Below are 18,018 nucleotides of genomic sequence, written 5' to 3'. Positions count from 1 at the left end.
GAACAAAGATGCTCCCTGACCTCCCCAGCGTTCCATCTGCTAGATGCTCCCCGACCTCCCGAGCTTTCTGTCTGCTAATGTAGATGCTCCCTGACCTCAACTTTGTACCTGCTAATGCAGAAGCACCCCGATCTCCCAAGCTTTACACCTGTTAATGTAGATGTACTCCTAACTCCTGAGTTTTACATCTGCTAATATGGTTGGACCCCTAGCTCCCAGGCTTTATATCTACTAATACAGACACACCCTCAACATCCTAAGCTTTATATCTGCTAATAGAGACTTGTCCTTACCTCCCAAGCTTTGTACCTTTGATTACTAACACTTGTGAATTGTTTCACGCATCCAGTAGGTTCCTTTCATACCCTCCCCCCCAACAAATAAAAGAACTCTCTTAGGAGACAGGGTGGGTGTAGGAGCTTTAAAATCCCTATAGTCTTCCAAAGAGCTTTTATAGTTCTCAGAAGTGGTGGCAAAAGGCCAGGAGAGCTGGATTATAGTCATACCCTGCTAAGCCCCTCACTACTCCTGTGTGTGATCTTGGGCAAGTCATTCCCCCTCTGACGCTCATCTGTAAATTAAGGGAACTGGACCAGATCATCTCTTCCAGCTCCCAAAAGTCTAGGCTTGGAAGACCTTGTTTTTCCTGGTCTAGAGGAAGCTCCACAGGGGTCTTTATTAGCAGATGTAAAGCTTAGGATGTTGAGGGTGTGTCTATATTAGCAGATAGAAAGCCTGGGAGCTAGGGGTCCAACTATATTAGCGGATGTAAAACGCAGGAGTTAGGAGTACATCTATATTAGCAAAAATAAAGCTTAGAAGATACAAGAGCATCTACATTAGCAGATGTAAAGCTTGGGAGGTCGGGCAGCACCTACAGTAGCAGACAGAAAGCTCGCGGAGCATCTACATTAGCAAACAGGATAGCAGCCCCACCACCTCACTTATCTGCCTGCTTTGGACGAAGGTATAGCTCTGCATGGGGCCAGGAGCTCAGCCTGGCAATCCCTCTCCTCCCTCCTCCTCCTCCTCCCCCTCCCCCCCTCGGGCATCTTGCACCAATTCATCCTGCCACTGCCTCTCAAAGCCTCTTGTGCTCACCTTCCCAGCTAAGTACGGGCTCGGGCCTTCTGGGAACAGGCTCAGGAATGGCAGGGGCAGCTGTTCACCTGAAACAAGCTGGGAGACACTGTGGGAGTCTCCCAAACAACCCTGGACTGGGGGTCAGAAGGATGGAGTTCAAGCCCCATTTCAACCACTAACTGGCTGTGTGACCTGCAGCAAGACATTTCACTCTGGGCCTCAGCTTTCTCTTCTGTAAAATGAGGAGAGCAATGGGTGGGACGACTTCTGAAATCCCTTACACCTTTATGATCCTTTAAACTAAGGGGTAGGGCTTCAAAGTTGCAAGTGATTGGGATTTTTTTTTAATTTTTCCTAAAAAACATTAAGTCTTATTGGCCTTTTTTGTTTCTCATTTCTGAGTATATCTCCTCCCCCACCCCACCCCCCCAGTCTCAGTTTCTGCATCTGTAAAATGGGGATAAATAATACCTGTGAGGATAACCTGCGCAGGGCTGTCTTGATGCTAAACACAAGAGCAGGTGTAAAGTATGTCGTTAAAACTCTCAGTGGGGAGGTGAGGGTGGTCCTGCCCCTGCCCGTGCATCATGGACCCCCGGGCTCCTCCTCAGAATCATGGCTCTTAATGAATCAGATGAAACACACAGGGCTACAAAGGAAACCAATTCTATGGATCTGAACTCAAAGGGAAGAATTTCTGCCCGAAAGCATCACACGCCTGTGAGCTATGAGGAGGGCAAGGGAAGATCTCGGCCCAGGGACTCGGAGCTGGAAGGAAGCGCTTGCCTCACGCCAGGCACTGGGCTAGGCACGGGTGCTGTCCTCCCTAGCTTATGGCATGTCTGTGGGGAACTGAGGCCCCCGGAGGATCAGTGACAGTTAGTGGTGGGGACTGAGGGAGATGGGACCCAGGGGGCTCTGGCTCCAGGGCTCAGGGATCCCAGGATCGCCGCCTGCAGGGCATCCCAGAGCTGTAGGAAATAACATAGGGGAGGGCAGGCAGGAGGAGGGCTGGATCAGACGATCCCACAACTCCAAATTCAACACAGTTTTCAGGCCCAAGAGGGAACCTGGCAGACACTTCAGGCAACAGATAACTGGGGAAAATGCCCAGGTGAGGCACCGGGCCATGGAGGGATCACTGTGGCATTACCTCCCGTCCCACCAAGAGCTTATTGGCCGGCCACCCCATGGGGAGCCTCCCTCCCAGGTCAGGAATCAAAGCAGCTTTTGGAAACAGCACATGTGACAACGGGCTTGAGTGTAAATTTATAGTCAGAAATCAATCCCGGGAGTACCAGAGTGGGCAGGGAGGAATCGGGGTGCACACGGACAGTAGACCATCCAGACAGTTGGGCTGGGGACTGAGAAATCGGTACTTCATCAGTCTACTGCGTTTAGCAAGCATCTCCTCTGTGCCAGGCACTGTGCCAAAGAGTGGCCAAAGACAGGCCCCGCCCTCCAGGAGCAGCCAGTCTGACGGGAGGCAGCGGTGAACAAGCAGCCCCTGACAGGACGAGCCCAGACTATCCACAGAGGGATGGAAGGGGGTCTGGAAAGGCTTTGGGTGGGGGGGGTTGGTAGCTGGGAGGCAGAGGGAAGTGATCTCTCCTCCCTACTGCTTCTTAAAAGTCTGCACGAATGGGACAGAACAGCCGGCTTCCTCTCCCCAAAGCTCCCCCAGCCAGGCTGGGTCACATCCAGTCAGCCCCAGGCTCCAGAGATCCATCCCTCGGGGACAGAGCAGTGACAGCAGGCGGAGCCAACCCCAGCGGGAGCCAGCCAGGCAGGCGGGAGCTTCCGATTTACTGCGGATCCAAGAGATTCATCTCCCATTATCAGCCACACACATCTCAACAATCCCGCCGGGACAGCCCGTCTCCGAGAAAAACACCAAACCAATTACACTGGCCCGGGCATTCAAGGAGCTACAGACAAACAAGGTTTTCTGCCAGCACAGACCTACAAGGGCCCTAAATCTTATCATTAAGGTCCTGGGGTTTGAAAAGGCCTTTACATATCCACTGGAAGCTGCCCAGGACTGGGGGAAGGGAAGGGAAGCAGCCAAGTGAGAGGGAAGGTGAAGGAGAGCAGGGGATATGGGAAGAGCCCTCAATCAGGTGGTTCTCTGGCCGATGGCTGGCTCCCTGGGCAGGTCACCGAAGGCCAGCACCCCTGCACATAAAATAAGTGCATTTGACCCACTCCCCTCTGAGCGTTTCATGATGGAATTACATCCCCATCTCCTGACTCCACATCTTTGCCCCATCTGTCTGCCATGCCTGCCATGCCCTCCCTCCTCCCTGCTGGCCCTTGCCTTCCTCCAAAATTCAGCCCAAAGCTCCCCTTCAGGAGGAGGCCTTCCCCTCAGAGATTCCCACCCATCTACTAGGGAACCTACCTTGTATGTAATTCATTATTTACATCTTGCCTCTCCCTTTAGGATGTAAGCTTATTCAGGGCAGGGACCATGCCTACCTGGCACTGTATCCCAAGTGTTCAGCACAGTGCTGGCACACAGTAAGTACTTAATGAATGCATATGAATGGACCGATCAGGATTTCAGGAATGGAGGTTTAACATTCATTAACTAATGAGTGCCCCCTCCCTTCGCCACGGTGCCAGAGAATGCCAGTTCCTTTCCCACAGGGCCTGGAACAGAGGACCCACTTACTCAGTGCTTGTTAAAAGTCAGGCACGACAGAGCTCCACTGTCCATGGCAACGCTCATCTTCACTGGCTATAGTCGAGGGCAGAATAACAAGAAAATCTGCTTGTGGAGGGGAAATGAATGACCCTGCAGCCCAGGGTGAGCTCACCCTCCTGAGCTCCTAGGGCGTCTGGAGTCTATCTGGGGTGCCCCATGCAACTGGCCATTGCACACTGGCCTCTGCTTCACCCAGACCCAGACTACTGAGCAATGCTATTAAGCTTTGAGGAGACACACGGGGTCTCTTCTGTTTTGGTATCCCCAAGTGTCGCAACTGGGAAGGCAGGAGACAGTGTCAGGCCTCCAGTCAAGAAGATCCCAGTTCGAATCCTGCTTCAGACACTCCCTGTGACCCTGAGGGTGGAATGAGTTGTTTGGTTTTTTAATTATTACCTCATTCCATCCTAAGTGCAAACTTGAAAGAGTTATGTAAAAGCATTGTTAGCCACTGAGGAGCCACTCAACCCTGATTTTTCTGTACACAAAATGGCCCTAGGTCTTGTGGAGGAAGGGGAATGTTCCTGAACAGCCCTAAGAAGCCGGGCTTTGGGGGCCTTCTTTGGCAATGGAGGTGGCTTGAAATGAGCCACTCATATTCTCCCCAAGCTCATGCATTTACAAGGCGTGGAGGAAGAGACCTTTGCTGGCCTACCTAGCTGCTACTCCTTCCCCTTCAAGATGACGAGCTGTCCATACTGTCTGTATCTCTGATGGACAGAGAAATTTACATGCTTAAGCCTCTATTAAATACATGCTCACTGAAAGCAAGGAGTATGGTTGGTTCTGTTTTGCTTGCACTTCTTTATAGGCACAGTGCTAGGCACATAGGAAGCACCTAATACAAGCTTACTTGACTACCTGAAGTGCCATTTGTGGCCATGGAAATAAATTCATCCTGTGCAGCATTAGAACTCAGGACACTGGGCCCGGCAGGAAGCACCCACACCCCACAAGGCTGTAACATCCATCATGCTGATGGGCAAACGCCACCCAAACCAGTAGAGAAGGGTCCGTAAAGCAGGAACTGGTCAGCCTGGGAGTGTGTGTCCTGGATGCCTACCAACCCCTTCCTCCTCAGAATCATGTTTTTAACGCATAAAAGAAAACACATTCAGCGACAAAGGGAATCAATTATACTGACACGCAGATACAAAAATATTTTTAAAAAACAAGTTCCCAGGCCCCTGGTTTCGAACTGTCCCCTTCAAAGGGAAGGCACCTGCTCCTCCCCCTTCTCCTCCCCTTCCTCCTTCTCCTCCCCTTCCTCCTCCTCCTTCCAGGGAGGGCAAAGGAATCAGATTTAAGACTGGCCTGGGACGTACTTTCAGACTAGAGAAGGCAGTGTCCACTCCTGACTCAATAACAAAGCCAGGACCGTGGGGCTGGCAGAAGGCAAGGGACCCCACCTCCACACTGTCTCACTCTCAGGACACATGCTCCTTGAGACCAGTGACATCCACAGGCTGGCACAAAGGAGAACAGAAAGATGCTAACTGCCCACTGTCCCTCCAGGGAGGGTGAGCCAAGTCACGGGATCACCGATTTAGAGAGGAGACAGCCCTCTGCGGCCCTCCACCCACCTCCTCCTCCTCCTTTTACAGACCAGGAAACCAGGGCACAATGGAGTGGTAGATCATTGTACTAGCAGGGAGGACAGGGGAGAGTGAGCTGGCCCAGGGTTCAAATCCCACCTCTCTGCTCAGGGGCCATTCAACATCTCAGTGCCCCAGGCAGCTCTCTAAGACCTGGAAGCTGCAAAGCAGGTTTGAGCTACCCGAGGCATATTTTTCTGAGGATTTCTTTGGGGGAGTGGGAAAGAAAATAGAGACTTTTTTTGGTTAATTGAAAAGAAAATTTAATTAGAGCAGATACGTATCTGAATCAGCAGAGCTTCCTCACCAGGAATGCCCTACATAAATAAAATCACAGGTCCACATACCACCACCTCTCCCCAGATTGGTCAACTTTGACATTTTGCGGAGTGTTTGTTTTAATGAGATGATTATCTTGGAGCCTCACAATCAGCCTCCACAACAGGTAAGTACGGGGCTTTGTGGGTTGTATCTTGTCATATTCCCACCCACCCCCCACCTTGGGGGTGAGGCACCCAGAACAGCAATGTCATTAGTGTGGGGGAACTATCTAGCCTGACATCTCAATCTATAAAACGTGGAGTCTACAAAGTTGCCTAGGGCACTGAAATCATAAACACCCTGCCCCGGGGTGGGTGTGTCTGTGTGTGGGGGGGGTGCAACACAGACACAGAGACAGAGAGAGTGACAGGACCAGAGTCCGGGTCTTGCCACCGAGTCCCATGGGCCTCTGGCTACAGGGTGACAGGGCTGGATAACAATATTACACACAGTCTCTACAGAGGTCAGGGACTTCAAAAGACAAGTATTACACACACTTTCAGTTTCCCTTGGTTGAGGGGCTGGCTTGTTTTTCTGAACTACCTTCCTTCCCCCTCACTGCTTTTTAGGGGGTGGGAACATATTTAGAAATGAAGATGACGTCAAAAGAAAAGATTCTTTAACATTTAAATACAAGTAATATCCTCATTTCATAGACCAAGAGACTGAGGCATAGAGAGGTGGCCCTGGTCACACATCCAGTAAGTGGAGGAGACAGGATTCAAATCCAGCACTCATTATGCTATCAAAGATCTCCAGGAGGCCACGGGGCTGAGAGAGAGGACGGGGCAGGCTACAGAGATCAGAACGTCATCAGCGGTGGAAGGCACAGGGGGGATGAACTCAACCAAGAGAGGCTGTGTAGAAAGAGGCCAAGAACAAACTCCCGCCCTCCCCTGGCGCCATTTCACAGGCAAAGGGCGTGTCATGAAAGCTGTTCCCTCGTGCCTCCCTTTGAAGCTACCGCTAGTTAGACATTAAGCTCAGCTGAAGGGCAGATGCCCCTCGCTGGTCCTGGGAATCCCAGGGGCAGACAAGCACCCCACAGCTGGCAATGCCCTTGCAGACCCTGTGGGGGTATGGGGCAGAAGAATGGGGGGGGGGGGACGCACGCTTCTCTTCCCTCTCTCTCTCTCTCTGGAAAAGGGCAATCGAGTACTGAGATGCCAGGCAGGAAAAGGCAGGGGAGAGGACTAGAAAGATGGGAGTCTTCTAGGAAAATTAATTCATTTTGTGTAAGAAAAATGCCTGAGGGGATAGAATGCCATAAGCAAAGCAGGAAAACTTGGATTCAAGTCACCGAATCAGGGAATTTCAGAGCTGGAAGGGAGCACAGCAGGGATGGGCAGGAGTTGAGTGGGCTCCATTCAAACCCTTAACTGACACGTAGCTACCTGAGTGGCCTTGGGCAAGTCTGATGGACCTACCTGAGCCTCAGTCTCCCCGTCTGCCAAATGAAGGGGCCGGCCGCCGAGGTCCCTCCCTGCCCCAGATTTAGGCTCCTGACACGGGAGCCCCCTGGAAACACTCTTGGTAAGGGGTCATCCAGCTTCCAATGAGAGGGGGCCCCCCGACCCACTTTTGGCCAGCTCTAAATGCCCCATCTGATGTATGTCACTTAACCTGTCAGGGCCCCAGGTAACTCTGAAGACCACTTGCCAATGTGCATCTATGGAGAGTGCACACCAGGAAATACCCACGAGAATAAAATCACTAGTCTGGCTGAAACCCTCACTAAAACTAAAACTAAATAAATAAATAAGAGATTTAAGAGAAAGACATAGAATTTCACATAGTTTTTTTCCCTTTGGCTCCTTGGAAAGGTGAAGAAATTTCCCCCAATTTGGGAAGGCTCCCTTTCCAAAATAACCCTCCCTGCCCAACAAAATTGGTTTGCAATCCTAGCAGCTGGGTGGCACAATGGATAGAGCACCCAGCCTGGAGTCAGGAAGACCTGAGTTCAAATCCGGCATCAGACATTCCCTAGCTATGTGACCCTCGACAAGTCACTTAATCCTCTTTGTCTCAGTGTCCTCACCTGTAAATTAAGCAGGAGAAGGAAATGGCAAACCACTCCAGTATCTCTGCCAGAAAACCCCAAATGGGGTCATGGAGAGAAAAGCAACTGAACAACAATCCTGACTCGGCTCCTTACTACTTGGGTGACCCTGGGCCAACTACTGGGTCTTTCTGTAAAATGAGGGGTCGTCCCTACTGCCCTGGCACCTCCCGGCTGCCCTTCATGCTGAGCCCCCTCCAGCTGTCACGCTCCCAGGAGGCAGAACTAACCACAACTAATTGCTTCCCATGGTATTTATTAAGCGCTCATTGTGCGCCAGGCATTGTGCTAAGCACCGGATACAAAGGAAGGTCAAAATGAATATACAAAGAGAACATGGGGAAACATGCCGACACATGGCAGGCTGGGGGAGAAGGCAGGTGAGGGGTCAGTTAAGGCCACTGACAATGATTCCCAGAGGGGAAGCCTGAAGACAGAGGCAGAGCCCTCCTAACAGGGGCCCAGAGATCCAGGCTGGCCTGGTGCCTGGCACCCAGAGGCCCCAGAGGCTTGAGTGATGGACTGACTGACTTCTCTCTTTTCCCCAACACAAGCTCCCAAGACCGACTGCAGACACCAAAGCCTCGCGTCCTGCCCCGCCTGTCCGACTTCCAGGAGGCCTGGGTGCATCCCCCCATGCATAGGCCCTCCAGCCTCGAGTACCCACATCACCCCAAAGGACGCCTGGCCTCCGAGCCAGGTCCCCTAAAGCCTCCCACATCCTGTCAGAGAGGCACTAGATGACGAGTGTGCAATGAGACGTGGGCTTCCAGGCACAGAAACCATTACACATTCCTTGGCTTGGTTATCTGTTCTACAGTGGAGGGTGCTGGGGACTGCGGAAGGGAGGTGCTGATGGATGACCAGCATGTAAAAATTAATGAATAAAAAAGCAACAATGAAATATTTTAAAAGGGGAGGAAATGACTTGGCTTTGGCTGAGGTGACCTCAGGGGCAAGTTCTTGGAGAACATGTGGTCTGGTGGGAGGGCAGTGAAATGAGTCAGAGAACACGGGTCTGAGGGTGTCAGCTCTACTACTCCAGCCAAATCACTCCTCTTCCCTCAGTTTCCTCTTCTGTCAAATGACGAGTGTTGACCCAGATGACCTCCACGCTTCCTCCCAGCTCCAGAGCTGAGATCTCTGATCCCTGCCCGGGCAGTGAGGGGCTGGCCCTGTGTAACTCTAAGTAAGGTCCCCTCTCTGGGACCGTTTCATCATCCGTAAGATGGGGTGTGGGAGAGAAGGCTGGGCGAGGGGGATCATGGGAGACCATCTCTATAGACCTGCCCATTCTGATCTTTGAGAAGCCTGGGCGCTGCTGACATTCGGGGATCCCCCCAACACCCCTGACCTTGTCCCTCCCTGGCAGGCCACCTGTTTCTCTGCAAAGTCCTGGCCCATGACATCCCAGAGTCCTCAGAGCCCAGAGACATCTCTCCTGTCTACAGATAAGTAAACTGAGACACAGGGGAAGGACGCAGCCTGAGGCCTGAGAGCTCAGGCCCCAGCATTCTTTCCATGACGGCCGCCACTCCCCGCCAAGGCACGGGGAAGGGGAGAGAACAGGTCTGTGCTGGAGGATGCAGCCAGGCCTCAGATCCAAGGGAGGGACTCTGGTTAGCAAGGCCGGGAGGAGGCGGCGAGCACGCTCGATGACAATGCCACCACCAAAAATAGGTTCTTAAAAAAGCCAAAGCCCAGCTGCCTCCAGCTGTTCCTTTCGTTCCTTATTTTCCCACATTAATTTGGGGAAAAAATGAGGCTGCAGGGCTTCCATCTTGCCCAGTTTTTCACAGCTTGGGAAGGGCCCCTCCCTTCCTTCTCCTCCCTCCCGCCTTCCTCTAATGCCAGGGGAGGGAACCTAGCCAACTTCCCAGCCTCCCCCGGGCCAAGGCTCTTTTCCATCCCTTCCCAGCCTCCCAGACATACTCACTCTGCCCTGCCATCAGAGGGAGGTGGCAAAAGGCCCTCTATGCCCATGCCTCTCCCCTCCCTGCCCACAGATTACATTAGACTGGGCACCACCGGGTGACCCACAGGCACTGCCCACATGGATAGGCAGACAGAACGCCAGCGTGCACAAACCACTGGTATAGACGAGTCATACAGAGGGACAATGACACAGGGCCCAAACCACCAATGCAGTGAGCAGACACACACCCCGGGAGAGCGGGATGCAGCACAGGATGGACAGAGCCGCCCCCAGGGGCAGGGCAGCTGTGCCATTTCCTCCCCTCCCCCATCAAAGGGCTTAATAGCTCCTGAGGCCAGTCATTAGTGGCCTGGTGGCCCGCCCTCCTCCCCATGCCCCTCCCCGGGCCTGGGTCAATCTGTCAGCCGGTTAATGTGCGGTGAGCGTCATTAGTGACAGAGGAGCGCACCTCACGTGATCGCTAGATGAACTCTTTAAGACTTAACTGCTGCTGAGTGAGAAGCCCAAAGCTCCAGCAAAGCTGGGCTGATGACATAATATCCCCCAACACCCCCTCCTCCCCTCTGCCTCTCCCCCCTCCTCCTCCTCCCCTTCCCCCACAGGGGCTCCAGGGACTCCCCCAGCACCTGCCCTGGGCCAGATCCCCACAGGGATCCTGCTCCCAAAACCCATGAACACACCCCAGGCTGACATGGGTGGGGAGCATGTCATTGGAGTCAGGAGGCCCTGGGTTCGAGGCCTATCTCTGACACTTGCTGGAGATATTATGGGACAAAGCTCATGCTTCCCGTGAAGGGCCAACTCTCTTTTCTGTCTGTCTCCTCGGGGCCTGGCACACAGTAGGTGCTTTACAGATGCCACCCACCTGCAGGACCACCCGCCTAACCTCTGTGCTGAGGGAGTCTGGTGCCTCTAAGGCTCCTTGTAGGACGCCTTAAAGGTCACCCGTCTCTTTGGGCTCTATCTCTTCACTTCCAAAAATGTGCCTCTCACTCCCAGAGAGCCATCCCTGGTAACAACAAGAAGACAGAGGGAGAAATAAAGGAATGGGCCAAACAGCAGGTGCAGCCCAGCGAGCACGATGCACTGCTCCCAGAGGCGCCCGCCTCCGCCAAGGCCCTTCAGCTCCAAAGGAAGTCTAAGCTCCTTAGCCTGGCATTTAAGGCCTTACATGACCCCCCCCCGACCCCTCACACACACCACTATCCAGCCCTATCTCATCCCACGGCTGCTCCTGCACCCCAAGGAGGCCAGCTCTGTCCTCCTGCCTTTCTCCTCACACTATCTTCTCCTCCTAGAACACTCAGCCGCCCACCCACCCCAGATATGGAGAAGGAAATGACAGTTATTGTGAAAGCGGAGCTGGAGGAATCACTGGGCTTGTCCCCCTGGGCTGAGCCGACAAGTCACTGCAGCAAACACAAGAGTGCTCACTGAGGCTGGGGGTGGGGAGCGTGAAGTTCCAGGGGCCCGGGCTCCTCTTGGGGGGAGGGGAGAGGCCCTGGGCCCAGCTGGGCTGCGGAGGGCAGGTGGAGCCAGGTCTGAGAAAGGAGACCGTGGAGGTACACCGGAGAGTGGCCAAAATGAAGGGCCATGGGAGGGCTGGTGAAAGGGGCCTGGGCCACGGGAGGGCTGTGGTTAGAGGGCCTGGGCCACGGGGGGGCTGGTGAGAGGGGCCTGGGCCACGGGAGGGCTGGTTAGGGGGCCTGGGCCGCGGGAGGGCTGGTTAGGGGGCCTGGGCCGCGGGAGGGCTGGTTAGGGGCCTGGGCCGCGGGAGGGCTGGTTAGAGGGGCCTGGGGCGCGGGAGGGCTGGTTAGAGGGGCCTGGGCCGCGGGAGGGCTGGTTAGAGGGGCCTGGGCCGCGGGAGGGCTGGTTAGAGGGGCCTGGGCCGCGGGAGGGCTGGTTAGAGGGGCCTGGGCCGCGGGAGGGCTGGTTAGAGGGGCCTGGGCCGCGGGAGGGCTGGTTAGAGGGGCCTGGGCCGCGGGAGGGCTGGTTAGAGGGGCCTGGGCCGCGGGAGGGCTGGTTAGAGGGGCCTAGCAGAAGTGGTCTAGAGGAAAGGAGGCTTGGGAGGGACATGCCGGCCATCATGGGCAGTGGCTGGCCCTAAAGGACAGAGCTACAAGAAACAAGCAGGAGCCCCAAAGACCAATTTTATAGAAACATAGATTAAGAAGCAGAGTGACTGAGAGGAGAGAGAGTTGGCCTCAGTTAGGAGACCCTGGATTCGAGTGCATTCTTCCACCCAGACAGTGATAAACGCAGGAAAAGGTGCTGACCTGCATCGGGGGAGGAAATTTCCTTACCTGGGAGTTCCCTTTGAAGGGAAATCCAAGACCTGTCTTTATCCCCATCTCTATCCCCTTCCCTTGATTTAGAGCTGGTCATCCCTCTCATGTTACAAATGAGGAGACCGAGGCCCAGAAGCATACTCTTCCTACAGCTCTGAGCTGCCTTTCCATTTGTGGTGAATGTCAGGAGAAGGCTCCTGTTCACAGAGCTGTTCCAGAGAGGAAGGGGCTGCTCCTGGGAAGCCTCCCAGCCGATGGGGATGACCGGGGAAGGGTCTGACGAGACGGTCCCTGAGCTCCCCTCCAGCCGCGAAATTCTGGGCACAGACACCCAGCAAGGGTGTCAGACCACCCTCCTTGGCCCCAAGAGTCCCGAGGCTGAGCGGGGCGGGGGGGGGTGTCTGTGAGGAATTCTGGCTTCCCACACCCACGTCACACTCAGATAATAAACAGATGCAGACCTGGAAGGGACCCCAGGGGCCAGCATTCTGCCGATGAGGAAACTGAAGCCCAGGGAGATGAAAGGATGCACCCAAGTGTCAGGGGCAGCATCTGAACCCAGACCCCTGCCTGGGCTCAGAGAAGAAGACTCATCCGAGACGGAGAGGGTCAGCCCGGGGGCCTTTACAGCTCTCAGGCTCTGCTCTCTGCCCAGAACCCGCCTCGCTCCCCAACCACCTCACGAGGTCACAGAAAACGAGGGATATTGTCCACGGTCCCCATGCACTCTCCTCTCCTCAGAGAAATACTAGTGCTGGCCAGCTGTCACCCGGGGCTCCCAGAAGAGGCCTGGTCTACAGGGGCAGGCATGGCGGGGAGGGGAAGAGGCTGAGCCTGTGGGGCCAGTGCAGGGGCCAGAGCAGCTCCTGGCCCTGCAGAGGCTTTCTCAGCACAGTGCAGAGGACAGAGAGAGGAAGGGGATGGGCGCGCGCTGGGCTAAGCACTCTGACCAGTAACACTGGATCCTCACAACAACTCTTTGACATAGCTGCTGTATATCCGTTTTACAGTAGAGGAAACTGAGGCAGACAGATGTTAAGCGACTTGCCCAGGGTCACCTAGCTACTAAGTGTCTGAAGCTGGATCTAAACCAAACTTGGAGATGAGAAGACCTGGGTGCAAATCCTGCTGATTTGATGTGTGACTCTAAGAAACCATCCCACCTCTCTGGGCCTCAGTTTGGCAGGCAGCCTCAGAGGTCCCTTCCAGCTACAGATCCGGGATCCCCTGATCCAGCAGCCACCACCACCACCGCTGCCGCCGCCCCCTCCTCCCCTCCTCCTCCCCCTCCCTCCCCTCCTCCTCCTCTTCCTCCCCTTTCCTTCCTTCCTTCCTCCCTTCTCCCGTCCTCATCTTTGTCGGACTCCAACACTCTCCTGGGCAGTGAGAGGCTCCCAAATTCCAGGTGAGCTCCCACCCTGTTCTCTGCCCACTTCCACCCTGCACATATTTCACAAGCCTTAGTCCCCTCCCCCTCTTCAGCCTCAGTTTAATCGTCTGTAAAACGGCAAGGAATCAGCCCCAGTCTCACAGAACAACACCAAGGGCCCTGGAGCCCAGAAGACCCAGGCAGCTCTCGAAGGCTCTAAATCGCAGGCAGGGTCCGGGCCGCCCCAGTAAAGGGCGAGGTTCGGCCTGGCAGGAGAGACCCCCAGAACCACACCCCCACCCTGCCCCCCAGGCAGCTCTGGGTCCTCACCTCTCATTCCCCGGCTGGAACTCCGACAGCAAGGACGGCCGCCTCCGCTGGGGCTGAATGATAGATCCGGGGGACAGGTGGGGGGTGTACTCCCGGGAGTGGTGCTGATACTCCAGGAGACCCACGTCCTAGAAGGAGGAGAGTTGGGAAGAAGAGAGTTAGTGTATGAGACAAGGAGCAACACCCCATCAACCCAAAGCAGGACAAAGTGGAAGAACACCAAATGGGGGGACCCAGAGACCTGGGTTCAGATCCTGGCTCAGCCACTGCAGATGGAGAACTAGCTGGAAAGGAGCCTTGCGGGCCAGTCTCTCTTTACCTGACAGCTGAGGAAACTGAGGCAGGGGGAGGCTGAGGGACTTCCTCAGCCAGTGCAGCTGATGCAGGATTCAAACCCAGGCCTTCCTGGCTCTAAAGTCCTGTGACCTAGTCATCACACCACAGCGTGTACCCCCTCCACAAGCCTCAATTTCCTCACCTAGCCCTGAGGTGCTGCCTAGAGAGTCCCCAGGACAGGGAATGGGCAACACCCACAGAAGCAGATCAGCCCTACTAAGTATGCTCCCCAGCCCCTCACCAGATCGGTCCTACTATGTGTGTTCCCCAGCCCTCACCAGATCAGCCCTAAGTGTGCTCCCCACAGTCCCTCACTAGATCGGCCCTACTATGTGTGCTCCCCAGCCCCCACCAGATCAGCCCACTGAGTGTGCTCACCAGGTCAGCCCTGCTATGTGTGCTCCCCAGCCCTCACCAGATCAGCCCTACTATGTGTGCTCCCCAGCCGCTCAGCAGACCAGCCTCTCCCCTCCTTGCACACTTCCACCTCTCCATCCACCCCGCCCCCCCACCCATGCAGGGCTTAGACATGGGCCAATAGGAGAGGGAGCCCAGGGGTGGAGGACACAACTCTGACTGATTGTATAATCCCGAGAGTTTCATCAGTAATGGCAGCAACTGGGCTGGAGAGAGGGGTCAGGGGTGGGCTGGGCTGTCACAGCAACACACATGAGGACCGGGGGGAGAAAAAGAAGCCAGCAGGAGGGAGCCAGCCAAGAGAGGCCCAAGGACCTAGAGCACAGGCAGCACCGCTGATGGGCCAGGAGTCAGTGGACCTGGATTCAAATCCCACTGCAGACCCTGTCATCCATAAAATGGATGGACTGGCCTTGATGATCCCAGCTCTAGAGGAGGGTGAGGCCAGTCGGAAGACAGTGAGACAGCAGCCAAGCCAAGATGGGAAGCCAGGCCTTGCGGCTACTCTGTGACTGGCCCGACTTTCTCTGATGAGCACGCCAAAGCTTCCCTGGGCCGGGAGAAGAGCAGGAGGAGCTGCCAACCTTCCCCCGAAGGGTCACAAGTGAAGTCAGTAGCACTCGCTCCTTTCCCTAGAGGGGAGGGAGGAGGGGAACAACGGAGGAGCCCCCTCCCCAGCGCCCGGCCCCTGAGGAAAGTGCCCTGGAGGACACAGATAAGGAACAGAGCAACGATGCCCAGGGCCAGACAGAGCAGGCCCCTGCCGCTGGAAGGGCTTCAGAGGCTGCTGACAGGCAGAGGGATTGGGGGTCAGAGGCCCCGGCTTCTAACCCTGGCTCTGCCACTTACTGGGCAGTCACTCCCCGTCTCAGTGACCTCTAAGCTTCCTTCCAGGCCCAACTCTCCCATCCTACGTCCAACAAACGGTCATCTGCTTCCTCTGTAAGGCTGCGCCACCCCACTCAGAGCTAGCTCTCTGCCTTTCCTCCCCACTGCAATGACCGTGCTCTGCTATCTGGGTCCAAGCAGATCGGGTCTGCACCCTCAGAACAGAGGGTCTTAACCTCAGGCTGGTGGGTCTATTTGTATGTAATTAGATAGCTATGTCAAGATAATCAATTTCCCTTGCAATCCTATGCATTTTCTTTTCAACATTCCAAAATGACCCTGAGAAGCACTGAGAAGTCAGCAAGCGACTTAACCCTGATGGCCCAGGGTTCCTAGGCCAGAGGAGGCCTCTGAGGTCCCTCCGTCAGCTCCTTAGTCCATTCTTCTGTAACCCTTCTGACCTAGCAAACCCTCTTTAGCTACCCTCCACCCCCCGACCCTCTCCTCCAGGTTCCAAGCATTGCCAGTGCCTTCCACCCTCACTCAGGGCCCCCTGAGAAGTGATCACAAGAACCTCTCACCCTGGGGCTGATTCATTTTAGGATAATTTGAGTCCCCTGGATTGCACTGTTCAGGAAGACACTGGGGAGCCTGTTTCAAACCTCGCCTGGGGAGCAAGAACACCTCCTCCCAGCTCCACCATCTTCCAACAATGAAGAAACAGAGGAGCAGGACAGGGAGCTAAGCATCCTTCAAGCAGGACCACCCCCCTTTCAGAGATGGGACGGACGGAGCTCAGGAGAGGCCTGGACACCTGCCCGAGTCACAAAGCCACTGGTGGCAATCTGGGAAAGGGAAAGGTCCAGACTCTCTGAAAAGGGTCGGTGAGTTAGCTAGCATTTCTAAGAGCACCTACTCAGCAAGGCAGAGAACAGTCACTACTCTCAAGGGCCCTCAGTCTAATGGAGGAGAAAACACACAGCCCACTCAATGCAATTTTATCTGGGCATTACAGGAGGCAGAGCCGGGCTTCCTAGTGTCTGAGTATCGGAGGCAGCAGTGAAGCAGCATGAGGTGTGCTCAGCGACTCACAGATCCTGAGGCAGGGGACCAGGACCACGGACAGCTTTGAGTCCAGGCCAGAGGAGGAGCGGTCCAAGGGCCTGGCAACGCTCACCTTCAAGGTGATCTAATCACCTCTACATTACAGATGAGCAAAAGGCGCACAACCTGCGCCCAGCAGGTCCTCGTTCAACATGTGATGAGTGGCGGGGCATAAGAAAGGAAGGTCTAATTTATGAAACGGGCCAGTTCTCTGCGTGCGCATGCGCACGCGCACACACACACACACACACACACACACACACACACACACACACACAGCTAAAAGAAATTAGAAACACCTCTCACTCTGCCAAAAGGAAAATTCTCCTCCATCTCTCTTTCTCTCTAAGGAAAAGACAAACAGGCAGGAAGGAAAACAGTAACAAGGGAAGCCAAACTCTCTTCCCGTGGGAAAATGATGGTGAGACAAGGCCTCCTGCTGACAGAACGGTTCTCCCTGAGACATGGGGGCCAGTACCCTTGGAGCCAAGGCTGCGGGAGTGCAGCCAGCGGCCAGGTGGGGGGGGGGCGGCGGCGGGCACAGCACGTCCCACAACCCAGGTGCGCAGGTGAAGACGGGGAGCCAGAAGACACAGGCAGGAGGGCAGCACAACCTCTGGGGCCAGGGTCCAAAGTTTAGCCAAGTAACATGCTAGGTGACAGGCTGGGTGCCACCCACATGATAGGGATAAATCACTGCACCTGTCTGGGCTTCAGTTTCCTTACCTGCAAAAGCTAGGTAGGGCAGGTGGAGAGAGTGCTAGGCCTGGAATGAGAAGACCTGAGGTCAAATTCAGCCTCAGACACTAGTTGTATGGCACTGGGCAAGTCTGCCTCAGTTTCCGCAACCCCAAAATAAGGATCATAATAGCTTCTCCTGCCAGGGCTCTGGTGAGTGGTAAATGAGACCCGACTGTAAACTGCTTAGCACAGCAGCTGACACATAGTAGGAACTTAACACACTTGTCAGCAAGCTTAATAATAATAAGCAACAAACTTAATAATGCTTACCCCTCTTGCCCTCTCATCTGCCTCTCCTGCCTCACCACGAGGTCACAGATGTAGACTAGAAGGGGACCCCGGAGGGCTTTGGGTCCAACTTCCTCATTTGTAGAAAAAGGAAACTGAGGTGCCCAGAAGCCATGCTGGGCTTCCCACGTGACACCTCTGCTGATTCTGCCCAGACCTCTGGGGCTCGCTCCCTCTCTCTCAGTGACTCTGTGTTAACACATTCTTACTCCTTAGCTCCCTCCCTGAGGACAGCGACTGTTACTCTCACTCCTGTGCTGGTCCATCCTTAGGATGGGCAGGTTAAGTGCGACCGGGGCAGTGCTGGAACCAGCTCTTACCGGCTCCAGGAGCTGATGATTCAATTTTCAGGGTGAGCATTTACCTCTGGGAAAGCAACAAATTCAACAAATCGGGGACTGCTTCTTGTTTTGCTGAGTGTCTATACTTGAGAAAGTGGTGGAGAAAATATTAATGATGCGAATTAAATTTAAAAGTCTACTGTGGATACTGCCCTCCGAGAGCCGGCTGTTAAACATCTGCCGGCACGCCCCTTCACGCAGGAGCCAGCGGCCCGAAGCCCACCAGGCCAGCCCGGCTGACTTCCCATGGAGCCGGGCTGTCTCTCCTGCTGGCC

General features: G+C 54.9%; 1 protein-coding gene across 1 annotated transcript in view; it reads right to left on the bottom strand.

The window, feature by feature from the left end:
* NCOR2 (nuclear receptor corepressor 2) overlaps positions 1 to 18,018 on the bottom strand; it is a 361,555-nt gene that overhangs the window by 226,142 nt on the left and 117,395 nt on the right. The window contains 1 exon segment of the mRNA XM_078154258.1: positions 13,689 to 13,816. Within this exon segment, the coding sequence (XP_078010384.1) occupies positions 13,689 to 13,816 (128 nt within the window).

The sequence above is a fragment of the Phascolarctos cinereus genome, unplaced genomic scaffold (assembly GCF_003287225.1).
Source record: "Phascolarctos cinereus isolate Bilbo 61053 unplaced genomic scaffold, phaCin_HiC Scaffold_4;HRSCAF=312, whole genome shotgun sequence".
NCBI lineage: Eukaryota > Metazoa > Chordata > Mammalia > Diprotodontia > Phascolarctidae > Phascolarctos > Phascolarctos cinereus.
Note: the sequence above shows the minus strand (reverse complement) of the source record. Positions and strands in the feature narration are given on the sequence as shown.